Source organism: Crocodylus porosus, unplaced genomic scaffold (assembly GCF_001723895.1).
Source record: "Crocodylus porosus isolate Cpor-Errol unplaced genomic scaffold, CroPor_comp1, whole genome shotgun sequence".
In the NCBI taxonomy this organism is placed as follows: Eukaryota; Metazoa; Chordata; order Crocodylia; family Crocodylidae; genus Crocodylus; species Crocodylus porosus.
This window is the reverse complement of record NW_017728907.1, coordinates 10,299,803-10,312,735: the sequence shown is the minus strand read 5'-3', so window position 1 is coordinate 10,312,735 and position 12,933 is coordinate 10,299,803. Positions and strand designations below refer to the sequence as shown.

At 51.3% G+C, this 12,933-nt stretch overlaps 2 protein-coding genes across 4 annotated transcripts in view; one reads left to right on the top strand and one right to left on the bottom strand.

The window, feature by feature from the left end:
* NOS1AP (nitric oxide synthase 1 adaptor protein) overlaps nucleotides 1-12,933 on the top strand; it is a 140,105-nt gene that overhangs the window by 116,506 nt on the left and 10,666 nt on the right. The gene's annotated exons all lie outside the window — the stretch shown is intronic.
* On the bottom strand, nucleotides 6,565-12,724 carry SPATA46 (spermatogenesis associated 46). The gene is made up of 2 exons (XM_019530729.1): nucleotides 11,913-12,724; nucleotides 6,565-10,112 (listed from the first exon to the last, which is right to left on the bottom strand). The coding sequence occupies exons 1-2, from the start codon at nucleotides 12,019-12,021 to the stop codon at nucleotides 9,589-9,591; spliced, it is 633 nt and encodes a 210-aa protein (XP_019386274.1). The 5' UTR covers nucleotides 12,022-12,724; the 3' UTR covers nucleotides 6,565-9,588.

The following is a 12,933-nucleotide window of genomic DNA, read 5'->3' as shown; positions in this document are numbered from 1 at the left end:
CTGCTCAACGTCCGGCCCAAGCAGGACCTGGGCGACAGCCTGGAGGATGAGATTGCAGTGTAGGGCCTGGCTCGGGAATTGTAGAGGAACCAGCGCCCATGACAGTGCAGGGGCGGACTGGCCCCTCATCTCCTTACTGAGGAAGGGGTGGGAAAGCCCTGAGGAGGTGGGAGCAGGGTGGGGGGTGGTGCCTGGGATGGCAGAAAAGCAGCTGCTGGACAGCAGAGCTAAATTCAGTGCTTTAGGCCTTTTTGTGAAATGTTTCTGTATGCCCTACAGCTCCTGCCCTCCTGGAGGGTCTAGGTGCTGGGAGTCCAGTGCCTGTCCCAGGAGCAAGATGTGATGGCGTGTTGCTGGGTCCTCCTCTCTTAGGGCAGGGCAGCCCACTGTGACAGGAGCTGGGCACAAATGCAGACACACCACCTCCCACATGGGCAGTCCCATCGCCACTCTGCCAAGCATTTGGCCAGGCTGGAGAAGCTTCTGCTGTCTCCCAGGCTCCGCAGGGAGTGACTAGGAAACCTAGGGCTGCCTGGGCACTACCTCAGGATAGATGGTGAAGGGTAATAACTGCCTGGGCCTGGCCTGGGCACACTGGGGGGGGATATGAAGCAGCTAGTGTCCTGTGCTCCTGCCAGTGGGGGTCAGGGGATGAGCAGTGCCCACATACCTACTCCCAGGGGCACAAGTTTTATACACTGGTCTTCGGATGCTTGTGCCCTGGGTGGTGCCAGTTCCAGGAGGAGAGTGTGAGCTGGGGTCAGAGAGCTAACAGCCAGCTGCTTGTGTTATTGCCAGTCTGCCTGAGGCTGAGGCTGAGGCTTCCCCGGCTTTGTGAACCTTTGATTGGAACTCAAGGGGCACATGGGCCTGGGTGCAGCTGTGTCACTGAGGGGGGGCTGTGGCTTTGTAGGGAGAGGCCTGGGGAGAGTGCTGCAGGGCTGCTACATGTACTGGAATGGACCATCATGGGAAGGAGGCCCATGCCTAATGAAGAAGCTTCCTATGGAGAGAGTTATATATGGCCACGTGGCTAGTCAGGGCCTCCCATTGGCCAGGAACTATTATGAACTGTGGCCCAACCAAAAGCCTCAGTAGCCACCATATGACTCCCAATTTTTTGGGGCTCTGGGCAGATTTAGGAGCCTAGCTTTAGTCCCCCAAAATCTAGCCATCCGAGCCACTAGCCATAGTATCACGGACATTAACAGCGAAGGCTTGGGAAGCAGTTTTACCTTTTAGGGGTCAGGTCAAGCTTAGGTGTCTTATCCTTGATGCAGTTTTATCACTATGGATATTTTCTTTATCCACATTAATCTTTAGTCCCTTTCTGAATGCTGCTTAGCTTTTGGCCTCCCTGGAATCCTCTGGCACAGAGTTCCACAGGTTACCTGTGCATTGCATTAACACACAGGGATTCTGCTTCTCAGTTGCCTTCTTTTTTCATTGAGCTTCCCTTTGATTTTTGTATGGAGACCTTCCTTCTTTGCACCAGTCAGTCTTTGTGCTACCTGCAACCAGGGGCCCCCGGGCTCATCTCCTCTGACTGCTAAATAGTGTTGGGGTGGGGTGAATGAAGGATCACAGAGAAGCCCAGGAAATATTGTGGGGGGGAAATCACAACTTTTAATCTTTTCCTTCTGTCAGCATAAGGGAACTTTGCATGGCCTTTGGGCCCCTTCCTGTTTCTGTTGTTTCATGAGAGGAGGTAACCTCAGCTGACCTCCAAGGTCGGGAACACCATTGATGACTGTGATGATGTATATCAGTGTAGGTACTTCTCTGGGCTGTGGTATGTGACCAGCTCACAGTGTTTAATGCACAAGGTGAGGTGGGGCAAAGCTCTTGCCCCTTTTGTACAGAGGAGGACCTGAGGCACAGAGGGACCAAGTGATTTGGGCACATGGTACATTTGTGGCAGAGCAGAGGAAAATTTCCAGGCTTTCACCTTAATCCCCAGGTTATCCCTCATTCTTTGGCAGTCCTGTCTTCTGTGTTGTCCTCCATTCCAGTCTTTGCGCAGCTTGCTGTATGGCTTGCTGCTCTGAAGGCAGCATCAGGGAACAGCCAATCTATTTGACTCTCTACAGGTGTTTTTCCCTGAACAGTCCCAGTTCATCTAAACCTACGCATGGTCAGGTTTCTGCCCTCCGTCACTGCCCTCTTTGGGTTTGACTAACCTCAGCCATTTTGTGTTTTGACTACCCTCTACCCTCCCAGATCACTGAACACAGTGCAACAGAGCCATGCAGAGATCTCATCCTTATTTTTCTTTCTTTTCCTTAAAACATGCAAATCAAATGCAAAAAAAGTCAAATACAGTGAAGGAGTCAGGAAGTTCCAGATGTGAAGGGAGCCAAACTCTTCCCCTATGGCTTTATAAATCATAAAAGTCACTCCAATCCTCTTACAGACTGGAGATCTTGGCTCTTGAGCAGACACATGTTATTTCTTCCGATTTGTTTACAGTCTAAAATATTCCAAAGGATGTGTGACCTGGCTGGGTTTCTGCTTTAGGAGACTGCTTCTCTGGGTATTCCTTGCTAGGTGCAGGATATTGTTTTTGATATGGTCCAAGGATAGGAGAGAACTGAGATATGTGAGGTAAGGTAATGTCTCTTATTGAATCATGTTGTACAATTGGAAAAGAAAGACAACAAGTGTTCAGGCTTCAGATGCCCTAACTTAGGTCTGGCAAGTATGTGGTTTCTTACCCGTTCTCATTGTATTAATGCTGCCTGTCAACTGGCAGACATGAGTCCCCAAGAAAAGGTTTCGTTAAGAGAAATGCTTGTTGTTGATTTGCTAGAGGCCTTTCCTGCAGAGGTACAAGCCAGCAGCCATGGGTGACTGCACTGTGAGTGTTAGAATGTATTGCTGGAGGGACCTAGCTGGGACGCACCATCTACCCTGAAGGCAGGAATAGATGGGTTGCCAGAGTAAGTGGAGGGAGAGAGGAAAGGAGCAGTGGCTATGGGCAGATAGTAAAGAAAGCAGGAGTAGCAGCAGGGTAGCAGGTAGGAGTGGGTGCAGTTTGGGAGAGATGAAAAGAGTTTAAGTGCTGAGGCAGTGGAGGGGAAGCTGAAGTAGGATGGAGAGGATTGCTAACCCTGGACAGTTCTCATGCAAAGACTTAGGGAGTAGGGGGGGCAATGGGAAGAGAGAACGGAGACCTTGACTGAGAGAGGAAAGGGGGCATCATGGAGCACCAGGCTGGAAAGCAAAGGCAGTAAGTCATGCTGCTTTTGACAGCATGGATAGCCCCAGGCACTTGGGTGACAGGCCCCAGAAATCAGAAGATTGGCTTTCAATTAATAAACACAGGGCTTTCTTCTTTTCCTGTCTGGTTTCTGAGCCTCCAGGGTGCCCTCAAGTCACATTCTCATGCTCTTTTCTGCAGCCCTCAGGGCTAGAAACCTGCTTTTTTTTGTAGATAGATGAGAGCTGAGATTTTACCATAATCATTGGACTATGGGGGGGCTATGACTTTCAGGTTGTCAGCCAGCCACTCTACCATGTGCAGAGCTGGTTGCATTCGCAAATAGTGTAGATTTGTGGGGGGGGGGGTGCAAAAGGACACTCTCACAAACGCAGCTTTTCTACACCTACTTTTCCAGCCAAGGCAAATACCTGAGGCTAACAAAAAAATTCATGCCCTGCTCCTGTGAGCACAGCTGGGGGACACCTTTTGGTCACTGAACCTTCAGACTGTAGCATGTTTACTCTTCAGATAACCTGTTTCCAAGGAGGGAGGGCTGTTTTGTGGCACAGTTTCCTGGTTATATTGACTGCTTGGCACTTGTTTGCCCAGCTTGGACATGCAATGTTGATTTTTAATGACCCTTTGAAGGGGGAGCTGATTAGAAGCCCACTGCGGTGCAGGGTGGGAGAGAGGTGCTGGCGGGTGTCCTGGATACCAGCTTCCAAATGACGTCCTGATAGCTACGCCATTCCAACTGTGCTCCTGCAGGTTGAACACTGCCATGTGAACCAGTGCCAGGAGCTGCTTAATTGCTGTGTGTCACATACTGTAAGGCTCAGCTCTGGAGTTAGACTAATGAAAGAGAAGCCAGCCAGGGCTCCAGGGATGATGCAGTTAAAGAGACAGGATCTGGGGAGGGAGACAGGTGGCCTGGTGATTAACATCAAACAGACCCTGTTTACAGATTCCTCAGGCTACATGGGAGGAGAGAAAAGATTCCTTATTCCAACCCCCTCCACCCCACCCCATGTGTCCTACCTCCTCACCTGCTTCCCACTGCAGAGCCAGTACTTTGTGCTACCAGCTCTGCCAGTCAGGTTTCAGGCTTTGCTGGCTTACAACCTGTCCTCACCTCAACAAGTATGTTGTGGGATGCTTGTTCTACAAGAGCCCATAGCCCTGATTACCCCCATGGGACTGGGAACTCCCCCTGCCTTTCCTGAGATCTTTAGCTGTTGCCCATCACTGCAGTATTTGGTGTCTCCCAAGAGACAGTGGCCAATGTGTTAGTCAGCCAGGACCTGTCTTTCCTCTCTGCTCCTCCAGAGGCACTTGAGGACATGGGGGGTTGGTTCATTTATTTATCCTATTTTTTACTCCCTCCTCACTTGCTTGTCTGGCCTCTCTGCCTTCTTGCCTTTGCCTTTCTGCCTGCTCTTCTTCATTGCTGGCTGTGGCAGGATTCTCCCCAAAAGGGTAAGGGTAAGGACAGAGTGATGGAGCCTCAGGCTCACCTCCTGCCATGACGGATTTCATCTCCTGTTGAGAAAGCTCCATCTCTTGCCTTCCCCAGGGTCTCCCTGGCTTGGCAGCTCTTGAAGAGCCCAGGAGCCAGGACAGGTCAGTGATGTGCTGCATGCAGCTTTGTCTAGCACAGGGAATGTGGATGAGGAACTGGCTGTGAAGCTATGCTCTGAGGGATCAGGGCAGTGAGCAAGCACAGGATGCTGTCCGGGGTGACTGAAGGGGCGGGCTGTGGAAGCTTGGCTGAGGCATGTTTTCTGGGGTCAGGGCATGGAGGGGTGTCTGCGTGCTCAAATCTCTCCAGCTGGGATAGCTGAGGGGTTGGTTTTAACAACCTAGGGCAGGCTCCTAGACAGAAGGCAAGGCAATGGGAATTTCATAGTGTTTGGTATTCCTCTGCTCACCAGTATCACTTCCATCACACCCCCTTTCCATCCGGGCACAGGTTTCATTCAGCCAAGCAGGGTGTGGGTTGGGAGAGAGTGCTGTCTGCCCACACTTTGTGTGGGGCACTCTGGTCAGAGAGAGTAGGTTGGGAGGGATTTGGGATGCACTTTTGTTTATCTGGAACTTGAAGTGGCTCAGAGCTCTTCTGGGTGACTGGCCTCATGGACAAAATGGTGGGGTTACCATGATCAGGGCTGCATGTGGGCCTGTTCCTATTAAGACAATCACCATCTGCCAATGGGCCTGTGGGCCTGCCAATCACAGTGCCATCAACAAGAGAAGAGGACTTAGTCAGGCAGCAGTGTAGAGTGGGTCCTAATAGCCTGTCATCAGTCCTGAGTACAGTTAAAACAACAGGAGAGAGGATGCAAGGCCAGGAGAAGGGCATGCATATGAAAAGGGAAAGGAGGGAGTGAGAGAGAGAAGCAAGGGAGGTAAAAGCAGCAATGAGACATGAGGGGACCAGGGGATAGGTTTGTAGGGAGATTTTAATAAGGGTTTGGAGCTCTGGGCTTTGACAGGGGTGTCAAATGGAGGGTGAGGGCACTGAAAAGCACCAGAAGGAAGTCATAGTTTAATCCATAGTCTAGTCTACCCTGCTTTTTGGGGCAGGTGCAACCCCATTTCCCCCTCTCCTTTTCTGCCATCCCGTTTCTTTCTGCTCCCCAGCTCATGCTCGCTTTGCATCAGCACAGGGAGCAGAAGGGAAAACCGTCAATGGCAGGGGAGGGAGCTGGAGCTGCAGTGACCTTAGGATAGTGCTAGGAAAATGTACATGTCAGTGGGAGCCTCTCTAACCACTTCTCTGAGCTGGAGTCAGCTGCCTTGGGGGAGACCAGTAGCTGGGTCTCTGTAGCAGCTGTCTGCTTGCTCCCAGCTTCTTTCTTAGCACTCAGCTTAGCTTCTGCTTAGGTAAGGGCCAGGGTTTGGAAACGGTGATGCTGGGGCCGGCCTCATTTTGGGGTGGCTGCCTTGGGATTTCTGGTCAGCAGTGCCTGGCCAGAGGGGTGCGGTGTCCAGTGGTTGGAGCCAGGCATTTCACTTGCTTTCGGTGCTGCTGGGACCAGGCCCCCCCACCCCCAGCATCCTGCTATCCCACAGGAGCAGGAACTGTATATGTGTAACTCATACTCCCAGTAACTTGACGTTGCCTATAAAACTCCTCTCTAGTCCCACACTTCTGTTATGGACCTTGGTGGGGTGGCGGGGGGAGGGGGTTAAAGCTCTATTTTTTGTCCTTTCTTTTCCTACAACTTGTATGTTGCTAACTGTTGATTCAATCTATCTGGGAAACAGACCTGTTGATGTAAGTGCACTTAACCCCTGGGTGTTGTCATTAGCTGGTTGGCTTTTGCTAAATAAATCTTTCTATTTCTCAAGGCTTTCTGTTGTCTCTTCCTTTCTTTCTCTGTCTCTCTCTCTCCCTCGTTCCCTCTCTCTCAGTCACTTCCTCCACCTTCCAAACTCTAAGGCCTAGAGCGACCCAGCTATTTTTAGCCTGCATGGGAGCCAGCTTCCTGGAAAATGGGGCTTTCCATACAGTGAAACCTGTCCCATGAAACCAGCCCAAGTTGGATCCAGTTGGACAGGAGTCCCTGTGGCACTTCCCAACAGTCCCTTATGGCATGGTGTGGCACACTGGAGCCACTTCGGGGAACAGGTTCCACTGTAGCTGCAGCCCCTTGCTGTGCCGCTGTATGAGAGACTGCAGCCATTCTGCCCCGCTCCAGCCAGTGTGACTGGGAAAGAGTTTGGGCAGGAGCTATCTTTTAGTGGTTGTTTTGGGGGGGGGCCTGATTCTGCTTAGGGTCTGTACAACACTTGGACAATGCCAGAGAGGGGAGGGCCACCCTCAGTCAAGGTCTGTGCAGCACCTGATACACAAAGGGCCAGGTTTGCTCATGGTTTCTGCAGTGCCTGGCATAATGAGAGCTCCCTTCCTGCCCCATCTCCATTGGGGTGCCTCTGGATTACTGGAATGCACACATTCAGTTACAGTACTAATGAAACGCTGGCAGGATCTCTGTTCCTTGCTGCAGGGGGAAGCTGCTCCTGCCCCACAGGGAGTTTGTGCCAGGGCTGTAGATTACAGTAGAGAGCTGTCCAGCTAGAGCTTGCAGTCCTCCCTCAGGCAAACTTCCCAGTGAAGCAGCCCTTTCACAAGACTCTCGGCAAGACTAGTTTGGAGATGGTTGTTTCAGTCCTTGGCAATATGGAGAACTCAGACCTATGACTAGTCAGTACCCTGTACGGATGGGAAAGGAGAGGGACTGCTCCTCTCAGCTTTAAGAATGCATCAAGGGCTGACTGTGCATGGCCCGTTATAATAACAACCATCTCTCCACTGCAGCACTGTCAAGTCCAGCTGCCCCTGAGTGCACCATGTGGGACTCAGTGTTGGCAGTTGTGCTAGCATGGCACTCTGCCGTTCACAGCTAGCAGGTATGCCCACACATCCTACCCTACCTGCCATATACAGTCACAGCCCCAGCCAAGCTGTAGTGTGGCCAGTGAAGCTTTGAGTCCCTCCACTTCAGTCCCTACTGGAGCAGCCAAGAAGGCAGCTGTCACTCTGGCACAGAACAGGGTTGATCCCCATTTGGTGCCATTCTCTCAGCATCCATGTACCACAGAGGGCATAGCAGTTCAGTCTATGCCAGATTGTCATCTGTTCTGTGGCTAGAGTGACTCAGGACTGAGCTGCATTTGGTTGGTTGTTGCTGCTGAACTTAAGCCCAGTGCAGTAATGAGCTGACTTCACAAGATGTGGCACTTGGCTACCATCTCTTCTTCATGTCTGCAGTAATTAGTCTTTGTTACCACGGCACCAGAGCTAGGACATCTGTGTTACATTAAACAGGTGTCTGGAATCCTCTGGCTAAGGCCAGTTGAAGACCCAGAATTCTTGTTCTGGGGGAAAACCCTAAAATGTTTGAAGGAAATCGTTCCCTGTCTAAATGAAAACATCCCATTTTAAGGTTTCCCATGAAATGAGGGAGTCCAGTGTGGTCCTGGTTTTGTTTTCTTTTTTTAAACAAAATTGCAATGATTCCCCAATAAGTTGAGAACCTGAAAGCCCTGAAAGCAACAGTTTGACCTGAGCCTCCCAGTTCCTTCAGGGTCCTGCCTCTGCAGTAGCCTGTGAAGCAGGTGTACTGGCAAGGAAACCAGGGTATCCTTGGAAATTTGCCTGGTTTCCTTCTGGAGATTCAGCAAAATCAACTTGTTCCATTATAATACCTCCAGCCAATTTGCCTGCCTGACTGTCTCATTGAGGCATGTGAAGCATGATTATGGCTTCAAGTTTGACAAGTCTAAGGTTTGTCCTGCACAGCTCCCAGGCAAACACTAGAGTCATCATTATGTTTCCCTGTTCCAGTTAGAGGAAGACATTTTGCTGAGTAAATTTGATCCTACAAGCAAGGCCTCTCTTGATAGCACTTTCTGTAATGATCAAGTGCACCATAGAAAGGCTGGGGATTGTCTTCTCTGAGCTCTGGAGGAGCAAAGCCAGACAAAGCATGAGTTGACATTGTGTGTGTTAGAGCCACCTCTGTTCAAACCAGTTACTGAAAGAGCAGATAGCAGGAGTGAGGAACAGAAGATGTGCCTACAACCAGGACTCCCACTTTATCTCCAAGGTCCTTCCAGGTGCCTGGGCTCTTCTGAAAGCAAGGTGGGTTTGAGACTAGGCAGGAGCTGAGAACAGAGGGACAATGCAAGGCAGGATTTCTACACCAACACCCACAGGGCCCTGGCCTTCCTCATCTCTCTCAGAACCATGCTGGCCTTCTCCCACCTTCCAGAAGGAGCCCATGGGGCTTGAGTAGCCTCTTGGCACTTTCTTTTAACTGAACTGTCCTCTCTTTGCATTTCTGCTCCCTCTCTCACTCCAGGTGACCTGCCTGGTTCCGTTGAGTTGTATGGCAGTCGCATACAGGCAGTGGCTTTCAGTATTCTCCTTTTAGACTTAAGGTAGCTTTTGACTTACTCTTATATTTTCTGAAATCTCTAAAATGTTGAAGATCGGTGATAGGAATCTCTTACTAGCCTGGGGGAAGGGTGCAGCTTTGATTAGTGAAGCAGAGAGGGGACTCTGCTGGGCTGACTATGGTGACCTTGTTGGACGATAGAAACTATGACCTGGCAAGGATGGGAGGAGACTGATCCCAGCATGATGGCCATGATGACCATGTAGGAGCTGCAGACAACCAACCCATAGGAATGAGTCTTGTCTGCATGGGGTGTTCATACCCTTGGGAGCTGCCTTCTCCCAAGCAGGAAAAGTCAGCAGCAGATTAAAACCAGCTACTCCTAATAATCTGATTTATTCTGGTTCTGTAATAGGGAATGAAGTGCATTATGCTGTTTCCACAGTGGTAACAGTGGAGACCGGGCACCCAAGCTGGTCTGGGTCACTTGGTCATTTTGGTGGCGTTGAAGGGTAGCCCATCATCAGGTCGGGCCTTGCGCTCCTTCTCCCACAGGGCCTTGAGCTTGTGGTAATACACCTTGCAGCTGAAGCCCTCCTTGAAGCTGCACTTGATGTGAGTCTTGAGGGCATGCAAGGTGGGGAACACGCGGCAGCATGCCACACATTTGTAGCCATTGTGAGGCAACGGCTGCCACTTTGAAGCTGTGAGGATGTCCCGGGAGGTGATGCTGTTTCGGGCTTCCCGGCCAGAACTGGTTTTCCTGCTACTCTCATGGAGATAAGCCTTCTCCAGGGAGCATGAGGAGGAGGAGATGCTCTCTAGGAGGTCCTCAGATTGGTCAGTGTCCCAGTCACTGTCTGCCAGTGCATCTGGAAAGCTGCAGGCTCCCAGCTGGTCTGTTTTGTCCATGTCCACTAAGTAGCTGTATGGGGAAAACCAGGGCCGGTAGATGATGCAGTTACGCCCTGGTGACTCATTGCTGTGGACTTTGGTGAGGACACAAGCTACCAAGAAAAGAAGGGGCTGAAATGAATCTTCAGGGCCTGTGACCTTGGCCACAGCCAGCCTTTGTACAAAATCTGCCACAGCCTCCAGTAGCACTGGGAGCAATGCTCACCTGCTGGGAAGGAAGTCTCAGAGCAGGATGACTCATGGGCTTCTCCCTCTCCTGCCAACATAGCCATTCAGGGCACCAAGACCCAGCCCTGCTCTGAGGAGTTGGGCTGTTTTTACAAAGCGCTCATTCCACCTTGACCTAACCTTTCTCCTCCCCCATGAAAGGTCCCCCACTGGCTGTGGGTGCTCTCATACCCTGAAGCCATCTCTTTCACATGTGGAAATGGCCAGCTTCCCTGTCTGGGCTGTGTGTCTGCTCCCTCAGTCCAACTTCACCCCCAAGGATGGACATCCCCTGCCACAGGTCTCTGCAAGGCACATGCAGGGGGGTTGAGTAATGGGGCAGGCAGGCCTAGGGACATGGCTGTGAGAGGTTATGCACACACAGGACCTCACTGGGTGATGCTGAGACTGTGCCTGACAGTGCTCCGCTGGCATAGGAGCAGTGAGACGTGTCCTGGACCAGCCCCTCAGTGGCAGCAGAAGCTTGTGGAAACCCTGGTGTGAATCCCCAGAGAAAAGGTGATGGTGGGGCAGGCAGGGCTTTAGCCTCTCACTAACTCCAGCTAAGATACAGGCCCCAGACATGCCATAAAGCTGACTTTGCCTAAGGCTGTGCCCCTTGTCCAGCCCTAGATCTGGCAGATGCTATGGGAGAGTCCCCTGTGAGAAGCCTGCTAAGTGGGAGAGACTGCAGTGCCCTTTCTGGGGCCCTGTGGCCAAGGATCAGGGGGTGAGCCCCCTGAGGTACGGGAAGCCTCAGCTCAGGTGTTTGTGCAGATGAGGGTAGTTCTGTGCGGCTGTCCGACCCAGGCCACAGATGCTGGTCATCCACACTGCGCTAGGGAGTTCTCGCCCAGAGTGAGAATCCTGTAGGGCAAAGCCTCCAGGGCCTTCTCCATAATCCCTGTTTTATAGATGGAGGATGTCAGGCCTCAAAATGTCAGTGACTTGCCCGTGGTGGAAATAAGATACTGGTTTCCTGACTAACAGCCTCCTCCAGACATGGAGGAGCTGTGATCCAAGAGGACACAGAGATGGGGAAGGAATGGAAATTTTGCTGACTGCTACCTTTGGCTCTGCTACTGACTCACTGTGAGACACTGGGCAAGTCACTTAGACCTCAACTTTTCAAAGATGGTTTTGAGCATCCAAGTTTGGAAAGCTGAGACCCAATTTCCAAAAGTGCTAGGTGCTTCTTGTTCCCATTGACCTTAGTGAAAGCTGGAGTTGGTCAGTATCTTTGAAAAATCTGGCTCAAGGGCTCTGGAGTAAAGCACAGGAAATCAACACTCTTAGGAAAATACTGATCTCCCTTTGCCTCAGTATCCCCATTTGGGCTATGGGGATACAGCTCTACCCTGATCTCACTGGGCATTTCTAGGCTGCTTTTCCTCCCTAGAAGACTTGGGAGAGTGCTGGAGAAGTGTTGAGCCATCCATTAAACTCTGTCATGCTAGCCTATGGTAGCTGCTGGGTCTTGCTGTCCCTAGGCCAGCTCCTCCTGGCCTTGTGGCACTCTCCCTGTGAGCAGCTGCAGAACCTGTCGCTGTGATGGACTGTAGTACTGACCCCCCCAGGCGGGGCCTGCGGGTCTGATGATGCCTTAAATTACACTAAACATATTAACCTCCACCTGACCTCCTCTTCCATGGCAATGGACACAGGACACCATGCTGTGCAGTTACCTGGCAGGTTGGAGGTGCCCTTGAGGGATGGTAGATCAGGAGTGCTCTTCATAGTGCAGCAGCTGGGTAGACATGGTCCAGAAATGGTGAGCAGGGAGAAGTTCTCCATTGTCCTCTCAAGAGCAGTGCATGGAGCAAGCTATTCTCCTGGATGAGAGCTCCTGAGGTGGTGGAAAGCATCTGGCTGGATTGCTGATGTCCTTGATATTATGACATCACCAGCTGACATCACAAATGGCAGCTCCATCAGCACTAGAATGGGCATCAATTTGATGCCTGTGACAGGAGCAAAACTATTGTGGATCACTCACCTGGAGCCTTAGTGCTTGCTTAAATAAGTCCAGATTTTGCAGCAGGTGCTCCAGGCTTGTGGAGGTCAGGTAAGATTCCCTCAGCAGACAGTGTGCTTTCTGAGCTCAGACATATTGTGGTGTAAGGGGAACATTGCACAGTCCCAGGTATTAGCAATGAGTGTGTCTGGAGAAGGGAGCAGGGACGAGATTGCTCTCATGTTATGGCATACACGGTGACTGTCCTGTGTGGGGAGGGCAGTGTTCTGTGGTTCATTGTGACACGCTGCCAGAGATCCCACAGTCTGGCCTTGTCTCTAAAGCAGTCTATGGGGTATTGTCTTTGTCTTGGAATATGCTTGGAGGCAAGAGTACTTTCTATGGCTTGGTCATATGCCAGGTCATGGAGAAAGCTGCCAGTGGAGGAACATCTGGAGGACTAAGCAGCTCATTGTCCCACCCACACAGTACTCCTGCGTTCAGGCTCATTCTTGCACATTTACCTGGCTCAGGCACAGATAGCTTCATAGATTCATAGATGCTAGGGTCGGAAGGGACCTCAATAGATCATCGAGTCCGACCTCCTGCATAAGCAGGAAAGAGTGCTGGGCCTGCATTACCCCAGCTAGATACACATCTAGCCTTCGCTTGAAGACCCCCAGGGTAGGGGAGAGCACCACCTCCCTTGGGAGCCCGTTCCAGACCTTGGCCACTCGAACTGTGAAGAAGTT

Bases quoted from the DNA above. Each gene is read 5' to 3' on its own strand.
- SPATA46 (XM_019530729.1), bottom strand. From the start codon at position 12,021: ATGGAGAACTTCTCCCTGCTCACCATTTCTGGACCATGTCTACCCAGC. The intron at 10,113-11,912 runs GTAACTGCACAG...TTTTCTTGGTAG, and splicing joins GGGCACCTCCAACCTGCCAG to CTTGTGTCCTCACCAAAGTC.